Genomic DNA, 26,069 nt, shown 5'->3' with positions numbered 1-26,069 from the left:
GGAAAAGCATTTCTCCCCAGCCTTCTACAAACTTACAGTCACAAAGAGCTATCAGTCATTAATAGATAGACGTGCAGAGGTCACAGCAGAGGCAGGTGGCAGCAGAAGGTATCTAACAGTCAACTGTCTAGAGTAGAGGAAGTGGCTGGTGGGGCAGCCAGCAGAGAGGAGTCATGGCTGGCGGGGCGGCCAGCCAGAACAAGTAATCAGATGGCGGGTGGTAGGTGAATGACGTACCTCTGAGCCCCAGGCCCTCACTGAACAAGGACAACCACAATGAGTGGGGTGTGGGCACAGTAAAGGAACTTTAGGTTGTAGAACTCAAGAGCATGAGGCAGAAGACATGTCCTGCTCACAGTTTTAGGATTATGAATCCTGCTTGTGGCATTTTCCCTAACTAATGTCGGGAGACTTCTATCCTTTTATTATAAGTTTCTTTTCTACACTCGGACTCTGTGCTTGTGAGAGGGAAGTATTGTCTCTCAGAGGTGCCCAGGAGTGGTGTGTAATTTTCCCTGGTTACTGGGTGAGAGCTCGGCCCTCTTCTTTGTTGTATTATTGAAAAGGAACCCCTAGATATTGAAACTGGCTCTGGTTGCTGCCGGCTACATCTAGCAGAACGGTTACATGTATGTCATGTGGATTTCTCCCGAACCTGAAAAGATCAAAACATCTCACCCTTCAGTCAATCGCTTGTCAGCGAACAAAAGTCTAGTGGCGCCTCTGTCACTGAGTTAATAGTTGACTGGTTCTCCTCAGGTTCTATCACTCTGTAGCCTCTATTCGGAGTGGTAACAGGCATTGGGATCAGTGTAGAAAACATTAATTACCTGGGCTCTAACTCTCTAGAACATAGTAAACCCAGCACCTGTTTTTCAGGCATAATGCAGGTTTTCAGGAAGTGCATTTAAAAGTCAAATGCATGTGGAACTTCATTTCCCATATGAAAGTAGTGTATTGCTCTCTGACTGCCTATGACCTGTATTCATAAAATCCATAGCAAACGGGAAGGGTATTGAGACAGACATGGAGCTCAGCTGCCATAATGAATGTGTATGTTAAACCCATTTCTTGGAATGTTTATGTTATGGCTATTTCGGGTTCACTAGTAGCATGTTTATGTTATGGCTGTATTGGGTGAAACCAGTTTGGCTCTTCTTAGTTTAATAGCAGGCTGCTAGAAAAAAAGCAGGAAGGGAAGCAATAGCTCAATAAAAGCCATCGCTCAGTAACCACCCGAGGGAGATTGAGAGACAACACCAGAGCTACAAGTTGGGAAGAACCTATTTCTGGCCTCTAGCCACATCACACAGCTTGTTTTGCCAGCGCTGGGAGTCTGTCCAGAGCTGGGGCAGTTGTTGTGAGAATCTCTTCAGACTGACAGGCACAGACAATGCTGGGGAAGACATAAGGCCTTTGGCCTGCCTGGGTCCCCGTCAGAGCGGGAAGGCTTAGGGTCAGAGATGTGTACAGACTGTTGATTGAAAACCCTCTCATTCTCCCATATTACACTTTATTCCTGCTGTTCAGATTAAACAACATTCTGGTTTAAGAAGGCTGGCTGGTCACTCATCTCACCACTACTCACAGACTCCCAGAGAGAAGAAACACAGGTGCCGGACCCACTTGGACCAGCTCAGCAAGCACAGCTGACCTGCAGTGTGCGGTACCCCAGGGCCCAGTCTGAGGGTGAGAGAATAGAAGGATTCCACCCTATTAGAGGGAAGGCTATGAGGCCTGAAATTTGGCACTTGGACATCAGAGAGGGGGCAGAGATGCCGTTAGCCCTGTAACTCTGAGCGGTATCTACAGGGCAGAAAGGCTGGAGCCCACAGCCAATCAGGAAACAGAAATATGCCTCATTGGCCCTATTACCACAGAGCATCAGAATTTTGAATTCCTGCATACACAATTAAGCCAGAGAATCAGACCTTAGAAAATGTATTTGCTGATTAAATTTCCAGAAGCAAATAAACCTGAGGTGATTTGGGAACTAGTCACTGATATTCCATGGGGTCTTCTATCGCTCAGCCCCTGGCAGGATCGGGCCCAGAGCACATGGAACCTCTAGATATGGGAGCCCTTGAGAAATCCTGACATGGGTCATAGGGGTTTTAACACTTTGAACTCGCTTTGAATATCAGGTTTCTGTGTAGCTTGAAAGACCCACCGTGGAGCATGGGCAGATGCAGGGGAGCTACCTAGCTACTTAGTGCTGCCTGACCTCCAGCCCCTTCACTGAGTCACCCCGACAGCCCAGCTAAGTTTGCTATCGCTGCACAGAACATATGCAAATGGACACAACTTGCAGCCTTTCCCCTTCACTTCGCATTTTAAAGATAGTGAGACCTGCCAACGTACCTAATTCCTGCTAGACATGGAGCTGCTGACACCAGAGGTCTTCACCATAAAAGACAAGGCATCATCGGAGAGGTTGCATGGGCAGCAGGCAGTATCTGTTCAGTTAGGGAGAGAACTGCCTTTATGAAGCATGTTTGCACATTCCCTTGGGACCACCTGGCCATCAGGAAACCCCAGCTGCTTGGTTTTCTGGGGATGTATGGTGATGCTACCCAACTGGACTGGAGCACGAAACCTATTGCAGGCTCTATTTCTGTAATCTGGGCTTGTCATCACTGTTCGTATGGTTCTGATTAGTGACATGGCTACCTCGGGGGCGGCTGAGTGGTAACAATGATGCTCTCAGAGCTGTGATCTTGCTGAAAGAAAATATAATAATAATAATAATAATAATAATAATAATAATAATAAATAATAATTAATAATTAATAACAAATAATATAGGACCAGATTTCTCCCCAGCACCCCCGTTTCCTGCATAACAAACCCAGGGTGCAGGCCAGGGAAAGGAGATTCCACAAGGCTCCCTACATGGAAATTTCCCTCGGATCTTTATTGCACAGGGAGGTAGTGGAATCTCCACGATTTGAGATTTTTAAGATCATGTTAGACAAATCCCTGTCAGGGATGGTCTAGATAGTACTTAGTTCTGCTATGAGCTCACAGGTCTGGACTAGATGGCCTCTTGCAGTCCCTTCCAATCCTACAATTCTCCCTGAGGAATGAAAAGGGCAACCCAGGACCCATAGATCCCCCAAGTTAGGCACAGAGCTCAGTGATCCACTGGTAGCTAGACCCACCCACCCACTTTTCCTCCACAATTGCTCTAGGACCCTCTCCAGCTCTCTGCTAGCACAGGTTCATCAGAGATGTGCTACCAGGGCCTGTCACACTAGCCACTGCCCACAGGATCTGCTGAAAGAGCATTGTATAGATGGGAGGGGGCTGCACAGAGATGGGAAGGCTGGTTAGAGTATCAGATGGGCACAATACCCTAGCTGCAGACTGGTTGGGATGTTTAGACATTTGCGTTTCCAGAGCGCAGCCATAGACTCGGTCAGTGAAACCTTAATTTACATTATGAGGAATAGGAAGATGAAAAGCCTCCAATTTCTCTTGGGGATCCAGGCAGCTGCAGCTGGGCAGCATTGTGACTGAAAAGGAAACATTTTGTTTGGGTCCAAAAAATTGTTGGGGGAATTCTGTTTTTCAGCCCATGTTTAGCTCAAACCATGAACGTCTGTGACTCCTGCTAGAGGACCTCACCCCTAGGGAGCAGCACTCACCCATATCAGCCTCCCACACTCAGCAGGCCTTGGACGTCTGCTATGGTATCTACGCTACCTCTATAACAGAGGGGTCCCCTGGAGAAGGCTTGTCTGCAGCAGCCCATCCATCAGTGGAACAATTTAAGAACATAAGAACGGCCATATTGTTTCAGAATAATGATCCATTTAGCCCAATTTCTGGTCTTTTGACAGTGGACAGTGAGGATGCTTCAGAGGAAAAGAAGAAAACAGGGCATATATTAAGTGATCCTTCCCTTGTCGTCTACACCCAGCTTCTGGCAGTCAAAGGTTTAGAGACACCCAGAGCATGGGGCTGCGTCCCTGACCATCTCAGCTAATAGCTATTTACGGACCTATCCTCCATGAACCTTTTATACTTTTGGCCTTCACAACCTTCCTTGGCAATGTGTTCCTCAGCTTGCTGTGTTCTATGTGAAAAAGTACTTTCTTTTGTTTATTTTAAACCTGCTGCCTATTAACTGCATTAGGTGACCCTTGGCTCTTATAAAGGGGTAAATATCACTTCCTTATTCACTTTCTCCATACCGCTGTTGATTTCATAGACCTCTATCATATCCTCCCTTAGTCGTCTCTTTTCAAAATGAACAGTCCCAGTCTTCTTAATCTATCTTCATATAGAAGCTGTTCATACCCCTAAATATTTTTATTTTCCTTCTCTGTCCTTTTTCCAATTCAAATATGTCTTTTTTGCTATGCGGCAACGAGAACTGCACACCATATTGATATTTTCTGTCTTATTATCTATCTCTTTCCTAATGGTTCCCAACATTCTGTTCACTTTTTTGACTGCCGCTGCACATGGAGTGGATGTTTTCAGAGAACTATACACAACGACTCCAAGATCTCTTTCTTTCAATCCCATCATTTTGTATGTATCATTGGGAATATGTTTTCCAGTGTGCATTACTTTTCATTTATCAAATCTGAATTTCATCTGCCATTTTATTGCCCAGTCACCCAGGTTTGGGAGATCCCTTTGTAACTCTTTGTAATCTGCTTGGGGACTTATGTATACTGAGTAGTTTTGTATCATCTGCAAATGTTGCCAACTCACTTTTTATCCCTTTTTCGAGACCATTTATGAATATTGTGACCTGGTGTGTCTGGGAACCCTCACTGGAAATGCCTAGGTCAGGGCAGGCTGCAAAAGGGAGAGCAGATGCTCCCAAGACTGGTGGGTAACACAAAGTTAAACTCCCCAACCAGTCACAAACTGTGCTTCTGATCCCCCACACTGGTTATCAAGATGCAAAAAAAGAAATCACACAGCCCCCTTTATTGCATTCCAGTCTCTGCCTCCCAGTCAGCACCTTGGTCCAGTACAGTGAGAAGTTATTTAAAAAACTCTGTGCACATACACAAAATGTTCTTCTGACCCCAAAGGGTCAGCCATATCACCAGGTCAATATACGTTTGGATCTTATCCAAAATACCATGCTGCCAGCCAATCCTTTGGTGTGTAAAACTAAAGGTTTATTTTAAAGAAAAAAAAAGTACAAGGAGAGAGATGTTAAATGCTGAAATAGCCACATACATACAAAGTCTTCAATGTCCATCAGGTTCCTAGCAGTACTGGTGAGTTTGCTGGCTTGAAAATCCCGCTGGAACACATCCACAGCTTGTTTGCGTCACTCAGTCCTTTATTCAGAACTTCATTTGTAGAAAGGTTAATCCAGAGGTAAGAAGCAGGAATGAAGACAAGAAGCAGGAGTGAAGACAAAATGGAGAAGATGCAGCTGCCTTTTATAGTCTTTTGCCATGCAGCCTGTGCTTTCTTTGTTCCCAACACAAACTGCCCAGCACATGGTCTGGAAGCCTTAGAGTTCTGTCCATAGGTTTGCCCCTGCATGCCCTGCCGAGTAATAAGGTGTATCCCTTGCCTTCTCTCAATGGGTCAATTGTATAGTCAATGTCTCTTGACGGGTATCAAGCAGTCTAAGCAGTGCTAATGCCAATCTCTCTGGGAGTGTCACACAGATGCACAGCACAGACATACCAAACGGTGAAAGTCAGCAGTGACCCCCTCCCCGCACAAAAGCTAGTAGCCATTATGTCAGCCAGCGGCCATTAGGGGGAAGCAGACACTTCAAGTACACAGTGACATCATCATAGGACCTAATCACATCAGCCATACCATCAGGGGCTCGTTCACCTGCACATCTACCAATGTGATATATGCCATCATGTGCCAGCAATGCCCCTCTGCCATGTACATTGGCCAAACCGGACAGTCTCTACGCAAAAGAATTAATGGACACAAATCTGACATCAGGAATCAAAATACTCAAAAACCAGTGGGAGAACACTTTAACCTGTCTGGTCATTCAGTGACAGACCTGCGGGTGGCTATATTACAACAGAAAAACTTCAAAAACAGACTCCAACGAGAAACTGCTGAGCTAGAATTGATATGCAAACTAGACACAATCAACTCCGGTTTAAATAAGGACTGGGAATGGTTGGGCCATTACAAACATTGAAATCTATCTCCCCTTGTAAGTATTCTCACACTTGTTATCTAACTGTCTGTCTGTGCTGGGCTAGCTTGATTATCACTTCAAAAGTTTTTTTTTTTTTTTTTTTCTCTTAATTAATTGGCCTCTCAGAGGTGGTAAGACAACTCCCACCTGTTTATGCTCTCTGTATGTGTGTATATATATCTCCTCAATATATGTTCCATTCTATATGCATCCGAAGAAGTGGGCTATAGTCCACGAAAGCTTATGCTCTAATAAATTTGTTAGTCTCTAAGGTGCCACAAGTCCTCCTGTTCTTCTTTTTTCAAGTACACAGTAGCCTGAACTTTTCAACTGTCTTCCCTTTCAAGGCTTTAAGGTAGTTAGAGCTGGTCCCAAGACGGTTTTCACTGACCAGATAGCAGGAGCACGGGTCTGGCAACCACCAATCAAGTGTTAACACGGCAAGGGCCTTTGTCTGAATGTGTATAAAGGATCTGGAAAATGTGTGTAAGACAGAGTTTTTGTACTAAGGTGCAAAGCTCTCCTTTCTTCTGCAGAATAAAGCAACTCTTCCTTATCCCTGTCTGGCTGTTATTGGCTCTCAGCTAGGTGGACTCGATATTTCGGTGACAGTTACTGGCGACTCCGCTGGGACTCTCCTTGCTCGGACATTGGACTCCGCATGGCTGTGGCGAACTGGGAACGGTGCCAACGGGGTGTTTCACCGCTTTTCTCTGCTTCACCACAGCCCCTGGGGTTCGTGCTCGATAAGGTGAGTCCTAATAGGATAAGGAGACACTATCTGGTTCTGGTTCTGGTCTGGTTTTGTTTTGGTTAACCGGTTAATGAATTTCTGTCTTATACATTTGGGCGTTAGGTATGTGAACGGAACTGAGCCTCTCATTCGTAATTCCTCAGAGTGGAAGCTATTGCGTGCGATGAAGCTCTGAGGTCGAATTGGGATCCTTCTGTCCCGTCCCTTGTAGCGGTCAGTATTAGTAGAAATTCCTGTAATAGGATCCTATTAGGCCATAATTCCCTCTGTTCTCTGTGTAATTCTCTGTTAGAGTGTCAGCAGGCAGATGGGTGGGTCTCTGGTAAAACCCTCTAAGGATAGCCCTTTGAATTATATGTTAAGTAAATGGACTTTACCCGGTGTTCAAAAAAGAAATAGTTTCACCTTGTGTAAAAATTGATGTGGCTAGTGTTGTGGAAATTGAATTGTGGAGAAGATGTGCATTTTCCCCAGAACATGTGCAGTGTATATTGTAGTAGGGGTAAAAGAAATGCAAACCTACCAATATAGGTTGTGTTGTCTTTTTCAGATCACTCTGTGTTTGAAAGCAGAAGTTAGAAGTAAAAGACAATCAAAAGTCTGGGAAAGTTAATTGTGACCCTTTTTAAGTAAGAATCTTTAAGCTGTGGATAGCTTTGGATGCGGAAGCAAGCCAGAAAGCATCTGTATTAATGCAATTTTCTAACTAATAAGGTAGAAGCCACTGAAACCTGGGCTGCCTATGAAACAAATACAAGGAAATATGGGGTAATTCCTCTGTTTTGCCTAAAATCAACAAGAGTATGTGTATATAAAGGAAATATTTTAAGCAATGACTGACTGCCCAGAAGGGGTAGACCTCTGTTCTTTTGTCTTTCAGATCATCAGAGAAAACGGATGGCAGCTGAACAGCATTCAATGTACCATGCATTTACTGGTACAATAGGAATTATTTTTGTGTTCTATGGCCAAAATTGTTGTTAAAATTTGCATACCAACAGTCTTTGGAAGCAAGGACATAGAAGGTTAACCCACTCCCCATATTGCCCATGGGATCCTTCTGGCTACCTCAGATTTCTAGCCAGAAGGCTGGGGAGGGAGGAAAGCTATTGGACACCAGAGGTTGTACCGAGTGGACTCCTCAAAAGTGTGTGTGCTTGTCCTGGTTTGTTGCTCCAAAGCTCTGTAATAAAGTTATTTTACTGGAAGGGTGTACATGGCATACATTGAATAATAAGACTAATGTACTGTATAATGGCAATGTGTATGTGTTCATTGTTGAGAAAAGGTGTATGAGTAAAAAGTGGAAGTTTCCTTTGTAGGTTAAAAGAAGCCAAAAAGAAGGAGAAGGAAAAAGAACAGAACAAGTTAATCGGAAAAAAATAGCTAGCAAGCTCAGTCCAAAGATAAGATGCTGGCCCCATCCAAGGACACTGCTCACAGCTAAGACTTGGCTGACAGACAAGAAAAGGGGGACATGAATGTGCCCAAGCAACTATGAGATCTGCAAAACATTGCCAGGCATTAATAAAATGTATTAGGTTTCTTTTCTCACAGATAAAAGAAGTGCTACCCAAAGACCCTAGCAGCCCTGCAGTTCATTGAAACAAGGAGACTGAGTCTATGTAAAGATCCACCAACGAAAGACTGCTTTGGCTCCATGCTGGAAAGGCCCTTTCCAAGTCCTGTTAACCACCAACACCGCTGTGAAGTGCCAAGGACTGCCTACCTGGACCCATGCTTCTCAATGTAAAAAGACCCCTCCACCTCAGGAGGACTCTACGATTAATAAGCCTATTTCTCCTTCTAGCTCTGCTGTGCCTTCTGGACAGCAGGAAAAAGGAAAAAAAGACAAGATGAAGTGCTAATAACCTCTCCCTTGTCCACTGACAGACCTACTGTGCCTTTGAATTTTTTTAGAAGACGCAAAACCATTATAGGGTGACGTGCTAGTAACCTCTCCCCTGTATGATGCTGAACCATGACTGTTTCAGGAAAAGAGAAGAAGGAACACTTGCTCTAATGGAACCACCAAAGTCCAGGGATTCCTGCCTAGAAGAGACATTAAGAATTGACCCTGGTGAAGAAACAAAGAATTATACACTGGCAGGAAGAAACTTGTGGGACCCATGCTTGGGAATGTGGTATAATACTACACCAAAGAAAAATGTATTAGGATATCAATGAACTGTGATTAACACTATACTAGGGATTATAAAAATTTCATTACCCTTCTCCAGTTTCCAGATCACCTCTACATAACCAAATTGCTCACAGGGGGCTGCCATTAGATTAGCACAACAGAGGGCTTGGGTTATTTCCTCTAGAAAGAAGAGAGACTTGACTGGATCCCTTTGGGATTGGGCCAATAGTGCAGCAGCAGTTTGGAATATTTTTAAGAACCAAAAACATGATGAGAAATTGGAGCACAGCTAACCCAGGTACAGGCTGGAATTGGTGAGTTACATGTTATCTTTGCCCTTAGTTCTATGACCCAGAAGTTGCTGACAGAAATGGTATTGAATATCACTAAGGCTGGGAAGGCATTGCAGTGGGATCTAGCATGTTCAGGCTTGGCCCACTGCCCTTACAGACACATCAGGAGTACTATCTGATCTGTGGCCATGGAGACATACTTGGAAACTTTCTGGGTGGAAGTGCAACTGTTCTCAATGCTCCTTCCAAGCATATGAACCAATTAGGGGGCCTTGTGCTCGCATCGGGGAAAAATGTTGTTTCTATCTTAATCATTCCAGCTTAATTGAGCAGGATTTACAAGCCATTAAGAATGCTGCTGTTGTTTTCCGTGCTGTATCTCTTGATCACACCTTTAGTTTCGAGGACCTCCTTCCAGACCTTGGGTCATGGTTTACGGGGCTCTTTCGAACAATTGCTAAATGGAATTTTTTCTTTCTTTTCTTTCTATGTGTTATTTGGATAATGATACAATGTGCCAAATGCCTTATAATGCTATAATCAAAAGCTCTGCTGTCCATAAGAAAACCCAGTATCTGTCCCTCCAGGTTGATCGCAAATTGCGTAACGGGCCTGACAATTTTGGGGTTTGTCAGGCCCGAAGGGGGGACTGTGAAAGTCAACAGTGACCCCCCCCCCAACAGCTAGTAGCCATTATGTCAACCAGCCGCCATTAGGGGGAAGCAGACACTTCAAGTACACAGTAGCCTGAACTTTTCAACTGTCTTCCCTTTCAAGGCTTTAAGGTAGTTAGAGCTGGTCCCAAGACGGTTTTCACTGACCAGATAGCAGGAGCACGGGTCTGGCAACCACCAATCAAACGTTAACACGGCAAGGGCCTTTGTCTGAATGTGTATAAAGGATCTGTAAAATGTGTGTAAGACAGAGTTTTTGTACTAAGGTGCAAAGCTCTCCTTTCTTCTGCAGAATAAAGCAGCTCTTCCTTATCCCTGTCTGGCTGTTATTGGCTCTCAGCTAGGGGGACCCGAAATTTCGGTGACAAAACCTATAATTTACAATGCAGAGGTGATATGAACACATATATGAAATGATCGTATCGGGCTAATTATAACATTACTGCAGATACCTTACATGGCAGATCTGTCAGAATTCATTGCAATTTTAAAATACTAGTATTCATAATCTCCTAAAGTGCCCACCTCCCCACAAAATCCATACAGTGTCTCCAATATGTTGAACAGCACTGGTCCTACTACAGACCACTGGGGGGCACCACTATTTACCTCTCTCCATTCTGAAAACTGACCATTTATTCCTACCCTTTGTTTCCTATCTTTTAACCAGTTAGTGATCCATGAGAGGACTTGGTTGAGGCTTGATGCAACCCCCGCTGCTTCTCTTTCCCTGAGGCTCTATCCCCTAGGCAGCCGGGAGCCAGGTCTAAGAGCTGTCCTAGGAGCCCAGGCTGCTCTGGGGAACCCCACACTCTTCACATTCCTTGGGTTCTACATTCGGGGGGGTGGGGATATAGGTTGGGGGTTTCTCTTGGGACCCCAGCCCCCGGCCAGGTCACGTGGAGGATCTGGGGCTCCTCACAGTGGCGCTGGGTCCCTGGGCAGCTCTTACCATAACCCGGCTCTGGCTTCTGCCATGGAGAGTGGGGTGGAGCCTTGGGGGAAGAGGAGGAGGAGTGGCTGGGGCAACAAATAGGAAGAAGAGGGGCAGTGGCAGGGTCACCCAGGGGATGGAGCTCCTGCGTGTGTCCCACTTTTGCCTTTTGAAAAGATGGTCACCTACATTGAATGGGCTGATCTGGGAGCTCGCTGTGCCTGTGTGGGGGAGCTGAGGATTGTTTCCACCCCTTTGCAAGCCGCTCGGGAAGCACAAATGGAGGGGCCAGGGTGGGAACCTGGGCCTAAGTCTCTTGCCAGGACTCATGTGTCAGACTCTCACTCACACTTGCAGTTCTGCCCTGCCTCAGTTCGCAGTGGGCTGAGCAGGTGTGCTGTGTGCAGAGCCATCAGCGGGAGGGGGGCTGCCTAATTGGCTTCTCCTGGCGCTCTGGCGTTAATCATGTTTCTCACAAGACACAGTCAAAATTAGCTGGTTGAGGGCATAGAGGAAAGGTGGATGTCCGTGCCCCTTGAATAGCCCCTGTCCACAGCGGATGCGCCCCCATGGATCACGCAGCACCCAGAGCACTCAGGAAGAGCCAGGACAGCAACAGCACAACAGCTCTGCAGCTTTTTTTTATGCCCTGGGGATGTTTAGCCAGAGACGGGACAGGGACAGGCCAGATGTAATGGGAAACAACATCCACATCCCTTCTCTTTATGGACTTTCTCAAGAGAAACTCTGAGGTCGGAGCAGCCACCAATACGGCTCCTTATTTTTGCCGGCACAGGGGCCCGAGGATAGCAACAGTGGGGTTCGGTGCCCAGAGGGCTTCAGGCCAATAAACATACCGGGGTGGAGAAACAATCAAAGTTTATTTGAGATCCCAAAGTGGTGCAAGGAGACAGGCAAGTCTCAAATCAAGCACACCAGCAAAAACCGTTTCTCTCTTCTTTATACATTTTACAACTAAGCCCCCCCCCCTCTCCCCCTCTCTACCACCCCTCCTCTACTCCCCATCCCCTCTCTACCGAAGGCATGTTTATACATTTAAGCAACTAAATCATTCTAGGGCTATAAATCTAGCTTGTTAGTAACTTCTCCCTAAACAGTTATTTGGTCCTGTTTACCCTTAGTTTATTACCCCTTCCCCAGCTAGAAACCTGCAAACCTCATCATTATCGTTTGGTACCTGGTATGAACAAGGTCGTAATTGCTAACTGGCTATTTACACATTCCAATTGCTGTCCTTGGTTGTTAAGGTCGATTAGAGTTAAACATGGAAGGACAGAGTTTAAACATGGAAGAACTCTGGCTCAGGCAGGCATAGTAACCCCAACATTATGGGCTAACATCTCACCAGTCCCCTGGCTCTCCATGAACATAGTCACATTTTAAATGCTGCTGTCTGCCTTGGTCTCCTTTCCACAGTTCACTTTCCTCCCTCACCAGCCGCTCTCCCATTGCTCCAGGCCTTGGACCATGTGAAAACCCCTCTCTACAGTGAGGAGATCAGTAGCTCATGTCATCTCACATGTAAGGGCAGGATGGAATAAGAGGCCCATGTTTTTCGTCTCCCATATCACTAGCACTGGAGCTGGGTGATGAACTGAACTTTTACTTGATGAACACCTTGATTATCCTTGCACGAAGGTGTTTGCTTTTCACGCTGTACACAATTGGGTTCATGAGGGGTGGGACCAGCAGGGAGATGTAGCTCAGGATAATACGAAGCAAGGGGGAAGAGCTATTTCCAAATCTGTGTATCATAGCTAGGCCGAGGTCTGGTGTATAGAAAAGCAGGATGGCACAGAGGTGGGAGATGCAGGTATTCAGGGCCCTCAGGCACTCCTCGTGGGACGCGATGCTCAGCACTGTTTTGAGGATCATCACATAAGAGAGGAAGATGAGGAGCGAGTCCAACCCCATTGTTAAGAGTTTAGTAAACAATCCATAGATGATGTTGACTGTGATATCCGAACAAGCCATGTTCATGACCTCCCGGTGCACACAGTAGGAATGGGAGAGGACATTGGCTCGACAGTATTGGAACCGCTTCAGGAGAAAGGGAAGTGGAAGTATTATGACCATCGCTCTTAGCACAGACACCAGTCCCATCTTGGCTATTCTCGGCAGGGTTAAGATGGAAGCATATCTCAGCGGGTTACGGATCGCTATGAAGCGGTCAAAAGCCATCAACAAGAGCACAGAGGATTCAGTGCATTGAAGCAAGGGGATGAAGAACAGCTGGGCTAAACAGGCATTGAGGCTGATCTCCCTAGAGTTAAACAAGAATACGCCCAATATCGTTGGTATGGTGGCTATTGATATGCCAAGGTCTGTGACGGCCAATATGGAAAGGAAAATGTACATGGGCTCATGGAGGCTTGGATCTGTTTTTATAATGAACAGAATGATTAAATTTCCTAATATTGTAATAATATAAACTAAGCAGAACGGGATAGAGATCCAGAGATGGACGTCTTCCTGCCCAGGTATCCCGGTGAGAAGGAACACTGCAAAATTTAATTTGGTGTCATTGCCAGCTGACATAATGTAATGGGCAGGTCCGAGGAGTTTTCAACTTTCCTTCCTGAAAGAAAAAAAAAGGAGACTACGTGATGTTTAATGAGACATATTTCTGCTCTCTGTGCAGGTCTAGCAACTTGCAGGAGCTCAAAAAATATCAGCAAGAACAGCATCGCTAGGAAAATAGGCCTTTGCAGATGGGATCAAACCTGTCGTTCATCTAGCCCAGTATCCAGTGGCCAGTTCCAGATGCTTCAGATGAAGGTGGAAGAAGCCCTGCAATTGGGAGCTATGAGATAACCTGCTCTAAGGGAAAGTCCCCCCCCCCCCCCCCGAGACCCAATATTTAGACATTATTTGTGGTGTAAGTCAGGAAGGTTTAGAGCCCTTCCAAGACTTACTTTAAAAAAATCCTCACTCCTGTAATTAGATTTGACTGTGAGTTCCACAGACTACTTCAGCACTGTGTGATTTTACAATTGTGACCTTCAGACAGACTCAATTTCTGGCCTTCCACTTTCTGAGTGTGGCCCTTTGCATCACGACATGTGGGTAAATGCATGGCAAGTGCATGGTGAAAATGGTATTTGTGTGTCCTGCATTAAAGCTATTTATAAATGTGTTTCATTGTTTCATTAAACATATTTTTATTTCCTCCACTCCTGAGTGTTTAAATTCTGCCACTTGCCCCTTTGCAGTTTTTTGGGATAAATTCTTAGGGACAGGTGCTTAATTCAATAACATTAACTTCAACAGTGTAACTCCAGATACACATGTATAAATTCAATCAGAAAAAGGCTCCATTATCTTTCCTTTACCAAATGCCCCCAGTGATACATTCTGACCCCCAAGAATTCCTCCAAGAGAAGCTGAAGTGCTTTAACTAGCCAGTGTTGATGGAATCCAGAGAGTTCAATCATCCTACTGGCTTCTTTTCATCCTCCCAGGACCTGCATCTTTCCCCCATGCAAGCGTCTGTAGATACCAGGCAAATTACAAGCTAACACAGACAGTTACTTCAGCTGGGTGGAGGAGATGTTGGCATCACAAATTGGTGAATACTTCAAACAGTGGTGTTGCACTAATGTCCAGGTGTGTGTGCAAGTTACTTCAGCCATGCTCATATAAGAGATGATTGGCGTAAATTACATAAACCACTATTGCACTCACATTTCCTGCACCTGAGCTCTACTCTGGTGTAACACACACCAGCGGTTCTGTTCTCTCATGACCTTTTGGAAAGTCTTTTACATGTATTGCCGAGGGTTTGTGTTCATGACCCTGAATGTAAGTGTTAGAAACCACTTCTGGTCAGTTACCAGGAGACAGTATCATACAACGGTTCACTGTACAAAGAGTTAATAGCAGAAACCCATTGCAAACAGAATGAGGAGTACTTTTGATATACTTTCTAAAGTCAAAACCATTACACAGTAAAGTTACCACTGCTCCTTCCTATAGAGTTTCCAACTCTGCTGCTGGCTTTCAATATACCTCATGAAAGTTTGGTTTGTAATATTCGTATATTTGTCTCAGCCCTCATGCAGTCGCTTTTTGGCAAACAAAATTCTGGTAGCTCCTCTGTCCCTGAGTTAATAGCTGACTGGTTCCCCTCAGGTTCTGTTCTCTCAGACTGCTGCCTGTATCTGGAGTGGTATCAGGCATTAGGGTCAGTATAGAAAATATTCATTCCCTGAGCTGTCACTCTGTAGTACATAGTAACCCCAGCACCTCTTATTCAGGCATGAGGAGGGTTTGCAGGAAGTGGATTTCAAAGTCAAATACATGAGTGTTCATGGAAATGGAACTTCCTCTCTCTCCATAGAATCCGGGAACAACACAGCCTTTGCCCTTCACTTTACATTTTAAACATAGTGAAACCTGCCAACGTACCCAATTCCTGCTAGAAGGGGAGCCACTGACACCAGAGATCTTCACCCTAAAGTACAAGGAGTCATCAGAGAGGTAGCACAGGCAGCAGGCAGTATCTGTTCAGTTGGGAAGGCAACTGTCTTTATGAAGCATGCCTGTACATTCCCCTGGAATCCACTCAGCCATGAGGGAACCTCAGCTGCCTGGAGGAATAAAAAGGGGACCCAGTGTCCCTGGATCCCTATAGTTATGCACAGATCTCAATGAGCCATGAGAGGGCAGGGTACGGGGCCTGACATCTGGCACTTGGAGACCAGAGAGGGGGCAGAGATGCCGGTAGACCCATAACTGTGAGGGGTATCTACAAGGTAGACGTGCTGGAGCCCTCAGCCAGTCAGAAAACAGAAATTTGCCTCATCGAATCTGTTAAGACAGATCAATGCAGCTCTGAACTCCTGCATTCACAATTAAGCTGGAGAAGAAAATCACTGGAAATACATTTGCTGATTAAATTTCCAGGAGCAAATAAATCTGAGGCGATTTGGGAACTAGTCACTGACATTCCCTGTGGTTTCCTCTCGCTCAGCCCCTGGCAGGATCAGGCCCAGAGCACACGGCACCTCTAGAAATGGGAGCCCTTGAGAAATCCTGACTAGGGGCATCAGAGTTGTAACGTTTCAAAGTTGATTTCAATGTGAGATTTTTCAATAGCCTGAATAACCCAGCGTGGAGCATGAGCAGATGTAGCAGAGGAGTTCTGAGGCTACCTAGTGCTGCCTGCCCTTCAGCCCCGTCACTGAGTCACCCCGACAGCCCAGCTGAGTCCTCTGCCGCTGCACAGAACATCTGCAAAAGGAAACAGTTTGCAGCCTTTCCCCTTCACTTCACATGTTAAAGATAGTGAAACCTGCCAACATACCCAATTCCTGCTAGAAGGGGAGCCGATGACACCAGAGGTCTTCAACCTAAAGGACAAGGTGTCATCAGCGATGTTGCAGGGCAGCGGGCAGTATCTGTTCAGTTAGGGAGGCAACTGTCTTTATGTAGCATGTCTGCACATTCCCTTGGGGTCCTCTCAGCCATCAGGGAACCTCAGCTGCTTGGCTTAGTGTGCACCAGCTCTAACCACTGTCACAGCCAATGGCAAATTACAGGAGGCCAAATCACAGGGGATGCATGGTGATTCTAGACAATATTACTGCAGCGCCAGCCCTGCTGCAGGCTCTATTCATAGAATCCAGGCTTGTCATCACTGTTCATATGATGACATATTTATCACATGGCTGCCTTGGGTGCAGCCAAGTGGAAAAAATGATGCTGTCACAGCTGTGATCTTGCTGAAATAAAATAAAAATAAATAATAATGATAATAATATAGGACCTGATTTCTCCCCAGCAGCCCCTTTCCCTGCACTGTAAACCCAGGGTTCTGGCTGGAGAAGGGAGATTCCACAAGGCTCCATATAGGGGAATTTGCCTCGGATCATTCCAGTACCAGAGGTTCCTTCCCTTCTCCGGGAGGAATAAAAAGGGGACCCAGTGCCCCTGGATCCCCATAGTTATGCACAGATCTCAATGAGCCACTGGTAGCTCGGCCCACCCACAATCTCTGTGCCTCCGCAACTGCTCTAGCTCACTGTTAGCACAGGTTCATCAGAAATGTTCTACCTGGGCCTGTCACAGTAGCCACTGCCCTCAGGATCTGCTGAAGGGGTGTTGTACAGGGTGGAGGGGGCTGCACAGAGATGGGAAGGCTCCTTAGAGTAACTGATGGAGACATTGGCCGAGCCATAGACTGGTCGGGAGTTTTCGACCTTTCCATTCCCAAAGTTCAGCCATAGACTCAGTCAGTGCAACCTTCATTTTTGTTCCAAGGGAGAGGCAGATGAAAAGCCTCCAATTTCTTTTGGGGATCCAAAATGTCAGCTCTGTAAACAAAGGCTTTTGCGTATCTATCCCACATCTAGGGGAAGCTGACTTATATCAATGAGTTTGCATTGTACAGATCCCTGTGCAGTGCAAGATGGTATAATTCTGGATTTATACTCCTGCAAAACTCTAAGGCTGGGTAGCTGGGAAATTGGTTGTTGTCTCCTGTTTGTCTTTGAGTGGCTTAGGTTCAGCACTCAGGTAACTCAGTCCGGTGTGTGGTGCCACCTGCTGTTGTGTTGGGTGATAAGGGGGCCTGGATAGGCTGGCTATGTCAGCAGCTGATCAGTGTGAGAGAGGCCAGCCCAGCTGAATGGTTAGGGGTTCCATGGGATCCCAGTCTGCACTCCGGGGGTGACAACTCATCAAAGAGGTTTTAGAAGAAACTGATCATTTAAATAAGAAAAATCACCAGGACCAGATGATATTCACCCAAGCATTCTGAAGGAACTCAAATATCAAATTGCAGAACTATTAAATGTAACCTATCACTTGAATCAGACCCTGTACCAGATAATTCGCAAATACCTAATGTGATGCTGAGTTTTTAAAAATGCTCCAGACGTGATCCCAGAAATTACAGGCCAGAAAAGCTAACTTCAGTACCAGGTAAATTGGTTGAAATTATAATAAAGAACAGAATTATGAGACAAATACATGAACATGATTTGTTGGGGAAGAGTCAACACTGCTTTTGTGAAGGGAAATCATGCCTCACCAATCTATAAGAATTCTTTGAGATGGTCAACAAAAAATGTGGGCAAGGGTAATCCAGAGGACATAGTGTACTTGAACTTTCAGAAAGCCTTGACAAGATCCCTTACCAAAGGCTCTTAAGAAAATTAAGTAGTCATGGGATAAGAAGGAGGATTCTCTCCTGGGTCAGTAACTAGTTAAAAGACTGGAAACAAAGGGTAGGATAAATGGTCAGTTTTCAAAATGGAGGGAGGTAACTCATGGTGCCCCACAGGGTTCTATACTGGGACCAGTGCTGCTCCACATATTAATAAATGATCTGGAAAAGGGGTAAGCTGTGAGGTGGCAAAATGTGCAGACAAGACAAAATTATTCAATATACTTAAGTCTAAAGGAGACTGCGAAGAGATTCAAACAGATCTCACAAAATTTGGCGGTTGGGCAACAAAATGGCAAATGAAATTCAGTGTAGATAAAAGCAAAGTGCACATTAGAAAACATACTCCCAACTATACCTACAAAATGATGGTTCCAAATCTGCCATTACCACTCAAGAAAGAGATCTTACAGTCATGTATCGTTCTCTGAAAATATCTGCCTAATGTGGAGAGGCAGTCAATGAAGCTAACAGAATGCTGGGAACAATAGGTGGTGGATATAATAGGCCAGGACAGGTTAAACCTTCCCTTGCAGATATGTGACTGCTGACCATCGGTTGTGAGGTTTTTCCCAGGGAAGTTTTTGCTTATTATTATACACCATGCAGGGTCCAGGGTGGCTGAGGAGGCAGTATGTGTTACTCAGCTTCCTGGGTTCATCAGTCATCTCCCTGGACTCCATGGTGATGAATCCAGGAAGCAGAGTGTAACAGACCACTGTGACAGGTTGTCACCCCTTGGGGGCAGTCAGGGAGCCGTTGGAACTGTTGTGCCCCTTCACTCTCCAGCTGGGCTTGCCAATCTTACAATGCTTTGTTGGTGAACACAGACAGCCTCTTCAAGCCGTTATCATCCAGTATGACAGCAGATGATGGTGCCACACACCCAACTGAGCTGCCTGAGTGCTTTACCTAAGCCACTCAAAGAGAGGCAGGAACAGCAGCCAATTTCCCAGCTTCCCAGCCTTGCACGCTTCCTGCAGTATAAAGCCAGAATTATTCCATCTTTCACTGCACAGGTATCTGCACAACATAATTATTAATATATGTCATTAATATAGGTAACTTTCCCACTGATGTGGGAAAGATATGCAACAGCATTTGTACACAGAGCTGAGATTTTCACCAGACACATTACTCAAAACATGCTGGTAAAGATAAACCATAAAACAAGTTTATTAACTAAAGAAAGATGGATTTTAAGTGATTATAAGTGATAGCAAACAGATCAAAGCAGATCACCTAGCAAATAAACAAAAATGCAAACTAAACCTAATATACTAGGTAGATGGGATATGAATTAGCAATTTCTCACCCTGACTGATGATACAAGCAGTCCACCAAGTTTCCATATGCAGGCTAGACATCCCTTTAGCCTGGGAACAGCACTTCTCCCAGCTCAGTCTTTGTTCATCCGGTGTTTCCAGGAATTCTCTTGTGTGGTGAGTGAAGTCAAGAGAGGATGTCACTCCCCACCGTATATAGTTTTTCCATATGGTGGGAACCCTTTGTTTCAAGCCAAGTTCCCAACCCAGTTTCTGGAAAAATACAGGTACCAGAATGGAGTTCAGTGTCATGTGGTCTGCTCTCATGCCCTTGCATGTCCTGCTGAGTCTTAGCAGCCTGTCATGTGGTCACTCACCACACTGGCGCCTCCTGTTGGGTGTTTCAGGAATTAGCTCAGTCCCAGCAGGTGCACCCTCAGGTAGTGGTGGCTCTCCCATCCTTGCCTCTGCCTATAGACCATTACAGCTCCTTTCTTTCAACATCTGCTTTGTGGCACAGCCCTCCGGCCGTCTCACCATCCTGTTTCCCCCTGTTACAGGGGACTCCTGCACCAAGAGTCCAGCTACTCCTCACAGTGGCTTGGCAGTCTTCAGCCAGTCTACTCCTTCAGTGGCTAGTGGGGGCTACGCCCGCCTACTACTCTGGGCCTCGGCCCAGGGACCCTGCAAACAGCAGCTTCTTGCTGCCTTTTCCTTCCAGCTCACTGTCTCTATTCCCCAGGACACTTCTGCGCAGCCTCAAATTCTTCTGCTCCTGCCTCTGGATCCAGCTCTTTTTCCCTCTTCCCAGGGCCTTGAACCTCTAAGTCCTGGCAGCCCACCAGGAGCCTTTCCTAGCTCCCCTGGTCCCTGCTAACACGTGCCCTTCCCCAGGTGCTGGTCTCTGTGTAGCCCTATAGAAAGTCAGTCTTCTCCCAAGGGCTCTGGTCTATCCTGCTCTGGTCTGCAGCTTCCTCTTATATAGGCCAGCTGGGCCCTGGTTGGCTGGTCCAGCTGCCACCCGAATTGTCTGCAGCTGCTGCCTTAATTGGCTGTTTCCCTTGAAGCCCCTCCTTTGACTGCTTGCCACTTAGCGTCCCTAGGCTGGTTTTAACTGGCTCAGGGCCAGCGTGGGGCAGGCACAAAGTCACACAGCAATTACTGATAGGCTGGCTGAAATGTTCACAGGAAGGTTAAGCTCTTCTGTGGTCCATTGTCTTTGTTGATGATCCATCAGCACTGTGTAGCTTCTTCCTTGGTGTACCAGTAAGGCTATTTGTCGGTGTTACCCAGAGTAAGCACCTTTGAAATATAGATCCATAGTCAATATACATAACTTTAGGTACAAAAATGATACATGCACACAAATAGGATAATCATATTCACCAAATCATAACTTTTCCAATGACACCTCACAAGACATATCTTGTCCCAGATGCATCATAATGATCTCATAATCACACCACTATGATTAATATATGGTTCAGCAACATAATGTCCTCTATCGTTAACTTAATGTGGAACAGTGCCTCATATTTGTCACCTAAAAAATGGGTCAGGCATGGGAATTTCCCTCACATCCTCTGCCGTCAAGACCAACGCAAAGAATGGATTTGGCTTCTCCACAACAGTTTCATCTTCCTTGATTGCTCCTTTACTACCTCAATCGTCCAGTGGCCTCACTGATTGTTTGGCAGGCTTCCTGCTTCTGATGTACTTTGAAAACATTCCTGGGGGGCTCAACCCCCAACCCTGCTGCGGTCACTTAGGGCAGGGGTTAGGGTGTCCCCACTCCGGGTACTCTCTCTGCACAGGGCACTTCCCTGACCCACTGATCATTACATACAATTTAAAGCAAATGAAAGTTATTTAATTAACAATTAATTTAAAAAAGAATAAGGAAAAAATGGGAAAGGTTGAAGGAAACACATCACCCCGTTCTGTGGCAGGGAACATCAAAAACAATGTCTCTGGAATGTCAGGGCAGTTCACAGTCTGTTCCTTGTCCCAGGCCTTCTTCTCAGGCCCTGGCTATGCTGCAGGGACGCTGTGGGTTGGACACTTGCTCTGGCGGTGGCCACACACCTCCGGGCTTTGGGTGGTGGGACCCTTCTTCCCAGCATCAGCCCCCCACCGGGTTAAGATCCCCCTCCCAGTCTGGCCTGCAAGGACCCTTGGCTAGGGGTGTCTTTCTGTGCTGCACCCTTTGCCCAGCGTCCCCCCTTGGCTGGTCCCAGTTGATTACCACACCTGGCTCCAGCTCCAGCCCCAGCTCCACTCTGTCTCAGCACTGATGCTGCTGCCCTGCCTCCAGCGCCCACTGGGCTGCTTCTCTGGCCCCTCTGTGTCTGTTTCTGCATCCCTGCTCCCAGCACAGGATCTGCTCTCCCTGGGCTGTGTCTCTGTGTCTGTGGCTGCAGCCCTGCTCCCAGCACAGGTTCTGCTCTCTCCCTGGGCTGTGTCTCTGGCTCTGTGGCTGCAGCTCTGCTCCTGAGCTCAGCTTGGGCCCCTCCTTTCTCCTTAGCTCGGCCCCACTCAGTCTGCCCCAGGCAATTCCATCTCACACGGAGGATGGGACCTACTCCTGACTCCCTGATTAGCCTGCCTGCCCTGTCAATCAGGCTGACCTGGAGCATTGGTCTCTCCCCATTGTTCCTGGGGACTGTCAATCTCAGGGTCCTGATTTCTCATCAACCCTTCTCCTTTTAGTACTGGGAGCTAGCCAACCAAACACCCCCACTGAATGTCAGGAAGGGGCAGTCCCCTTACATTCAGGCATGAGACATGCACACGCTGGGTAAACAAGGCCATGCCCATTCTTAATAGAAAGGGGTGGGACTCAAGCCCAGCTCCAAATGCCTGCTGCTAGCTCCCTATTGGACCTAAATAACCCCCTCCCCCTGACCCTGCTATCCCCAAAGTTGGTGATGATGGAAATTTGGATGCAGGGTGTGAGATCTATCTCCAGCGCTAGAGCAGCTCTCAGTGCTCATGGAACAGGTGGGGGTCAGGATCAGACCGAGGGGCAGCCCAGCAGGGCTCTGCTCGGCCAGGCAACCCTCTCCAGAACCTTCGCTTTCTTAAAGCACGTCCTGATTCCCGCTCTTACTGCCGAGCTGCAGGAGAGGCTCAGAACTCCCTCATCAAAGGGGCTGTGCTAATGACAGGCCTCATCACCAAGGGGTATTGGGAAGAGTTCAGGTTCTCTGCCCACTGCCCCAAATCTGAGAGCTGAAATCTCTCTAAGGCACTTAGCTATGACCTCAACTATTGTAGTGTCTGAGTGCCTCTCAATCTCTAACATATTTAGCAGAACAACACCCCAGCAAGTGATATTAACACCACTGGACAGTGTAGCCCAATCTATAGATGATGAATAAAAAATCCTAGTTATTACTTTGACCCAAGATCAAAGCCCGGTATTATTAAAATTATTATATAGCTGGGGACTGTGACATGCACAGGTGCAACACTCGCATTACAGGAACTCTTTTATATTTATAAATAAATATTTATTAATACATTTAGCAAAGTCACACACACTGTAACTCAGTAAGGTGGACAGATAATACAGAAAGTACAACTGAACATTCATAGTCACACCGTCCCTTTCAGAACAACCTGAAATATTAGCCATCACCTTCCGGTCCCGCCCAAGGGCTATATCGCTCTCTCCTACTGCTCTGGGATGCCACTTTTTCTAATATGTTATGCTGACATTACCATGTCTAATACATATTCAGTAGGGTTTTTTCCCAGGACGGCCCTGGTTTTTCCCATCTTCCTTATTTGTATTTCCTCCTTTTACCAATGTTAAGGTGTCCTTCTTTTATAGGTTAGTGTATTTATGATTTCACCCCATTATCATATATGTCGTTTTGTTGCCATGGCACTCGTGCAATTGGATGTTCTGTCCCCAAACCTTCCAGAAGCCGGTGTCGGTTCATGTTCTGTGGTTGGCTGATGTCGTTATGGACAAAATTTCCCCCTACACTCCTCTTGCAGTTCCCCACAACTTTTGAGTTACCAAAGTTTATATATGCCAAAGTTCATAGGTCTCAAGCCTCATGCTAACTGCTGAAGGCAATGTCTTACATGATACAAGCCTGTAAGTTCCTTGTGTTACTGTTGATTATAATGAAGCAGAATATAATGCAAAGCAGTGAATATAATAGAGGTTAGTGGCCCACTGGGCTACAGCAGATCCCAAGACCAGAAGGCACCATTGTGATCACCTAATCTGACCGCGTGTAGAGCATAGGCCAGAGACCTGCCCCACAATAAATCCTAAAGCAGAGCTGTTAGAACAACTTTGATTTAACAATTGTCTCCTTCTGCCTTGATTTAACAATTTTCAGTGCTGGGGATTTTACCACGGTGCTTGGTAAATTGTTGCAATGGTTAATTACACTCACTGTTAAAAAAATACACCTTTGTTCCAGTCTGAATTTGTCTAGCTTCAGCTTCCAACCATTGGATCCTGTTATAACTTTCTCTGCTAGATCGAAGGGCCCATTATTAAATGTTTGTTCCTCATGCAGGTACTTACAGACTGTGATCAAGTCACCCCTTCACCCTCTCTTCATTAAGCTTCTTGAGTCATTATATATAAGGCAGATTTTCTAATCCTTTAATCATTCTCATGGTTCTTCTCTGATCCCACTCCAATTTATCAATTTATCAACATACTTCTTCAACTGTAGAAACCAGAAGTGGATACAGGATCCCCGCAGTGCCAAATACAGAATAACCTCTCTGCTCCTACTCGAGATCCCCTGGTTGTACATAATGGATTGCACTAGCTTTTTCAGATGAAATATCGCACTGGGAGCTCATATTCAACTGATTATGACCCCTAAGTCTTTTTCAGAATCACTGCTTCCCAGGATTGGGTCCCCCATCCAGTAAGGACATGAACTTGGACTGTATAGATCATTGTTGCAACCAAGGTCCTGTAGTGGCACCAAATCTTTTACAAAAGAGATAAAATGAAATGGTTGTAATTTGCTGGTTATAATTATGCTGTCTGTATGTGTGTATCATTTTGTATTTGAAGTTATGAATATTAGCTAGGTACTTGATTCTAAGAAGCATTAGTGAAGCATTTGGTCAGCTTCGTGATTTCGACTCCCAAGTTACCAGCACTGGGTGATGAAGTGACTCTTCACTTAATGAACACCCTGAGTATTCTCGCACGAAGGTGTTTGCTTTTCAAGCTGTACACTATTGGATTAATCAGGGGTGGGACCAGCAGGGAAATGTATCCCAGGAGAATCTGAAGTAAGGGAGAAGAGCCCTTCCCAAATCTGTGTACCACAGAGAGACCGAGCTCTGGTGTGTAGAAGAGCAGGACGGCGCAGAGGTGGGAGATACAGGTGTTCAAGGCCCTGAGGCACTCCTTGAAGGACGCGATACTAAGCACTGTTTTCAGGATCATTATGTAAGAGAGCAAGATGAGCAGCGAGTCCAACCCCATCGTTAGGAGTTTAGCAAACAATCCATAGGTGCTGTTGACACTGATATCCGAACAAGCCATCTTCATGACCTCCTGGAAGAGGCAGTAGGAATGGGAGAGGACATTGGCTCGACAATATTGGAACTGTTTCAGGAACAAGGGGAGTGGGAATACTACGGCAATCCCTCTTAGCACACACACCAGTCCCATCTTGGGTATTTTCGGCAGAGTTAAGATGGAAGCATATCTCAGTGGGTTACAAATAGCAATGAAGCGATCAAAGGCCATCAACAAGAGCACAGCGGATTCAATGCATTGAAGCGAGTGGATGAAGAACAGCTGGGCAAAACAGGCATTGAGGCTGATCTCCCTAGAGTTAAACAAGTATATGCCCAGTATTGTCGGTATGGTGGCTATCAATATGCCAAGCTCTGTGATGGCCAACATGGAAAGGAAAATGTACATGGGTTCATGGAGGCTTGGGTTGGTTTTTATAATGAAGAGAATGACCGAATTTCCTACTATCGAAATAACATACATGAAGCAGAAGGGGATAGAGATCCAGAGATGAATGTCTTCCTGTCCAGGTAACCCGCTCAGAAGGAACACTGCAAATTGAAATTTGGTGCCATTGACAGCTGACATTATGTACTGTGATGGTCAAGAGAGTTTTCAGCTTTCCTTCCTAAAAGGAAAAAATAACAGGAGACTAAATGATATTTAATGAAAATCTTTCTGCTCTCAATGCAAGTGTACAGATGCTTAGGAGCTCAAGGTAGATCAACAAAAACATACTCTTGGATTTACACCAATGATAGGAAGATAGACATTGCCATACTGGATCAGACCTGTAGTTCAGTGGCCCACTATCCAGTGGCCAGTTCCTGATGCTTTAGGGGAAGGTGAAAGTAGCCCTGCAATAGGCAATTGAGAGAATCTGCTCCTAGGGAAAGTTTCCCCAAGACACCCACTAGTTGGACATATTTTGTGGCGTAAATCAGGAAGGTGTTTAGCCCTACCAAGACTTCTTCTTCTTTTTTTAAAATCCTTATTATTGTAATTGAAATTTTTGGTTACCCATAGAAACATCCAATCCCTCTTTGAATCCGGCTAATATCTTGGCCCCATCAATATCTCGTAGCTGTGAGTTCCGCAGCCTATTTGACAATTGTATAATTTTAAAATTATGACCTTCACAGAGACACCCCTTC

The 26,069-nt window shown here is 45.8% G+C and overlaps 2 protein-coding genes across 2 annotated transcripts; both read right to left on the bottom strand.

Annotated features, from left to right (window-relative positions):
* Positions 1 to 12,572: 12,572 nt before the first annotated feature.
* On the bottom strand, positions 12,573 to 13,508 carry LOC101930797 (olfactory receptor 51G1-like). The gene has a single exon (XM_008175892.2). The coding sequence runs from the start codon at positions 13,506 to 13,508 to the stop codon at positions 12,573 to 12,575; it is 936 nt and encodes a 311-aa protein (XP_008174114.2).
* Positions 13,509 to 24,567: 11,059 nt separating this feature from the next.
* On the bottom strand, positions 24,568 to 25,503 carry LOC101953981 (olfactory receptor 51G2-like). Its single transcript, XM_005311812.1, has one exon. It carries the CDS (start codon positions 25,501 to 25,503, stop codon positions 24,568 to 24,570), a length of 936 nt encoding a protein of 311 aa, XP_005311869.1.
* Between the last annotated feature and the right edge of the window lie 566 nt (positions 25,504 to 26,069).

The sequence above is a fragment of the Chrysemys picta genome, chromosome 1, assembly GCF_011386835.1.
Source record: "Chrysemys picta bellii isolate R12L10 chromosome 1, ASM1138683v2, whole genome shotgun sequence".
Lineage (NCBI taxonomy): Eukaryota > Metazoa > Chordata > Testudines > Emydidae > Chrysemys > Chrysemys picta.
Note: the sequence above shows the minus strand (reverse complement) of the source record. Positions and strands in the feature narration are given on the sequence as shown.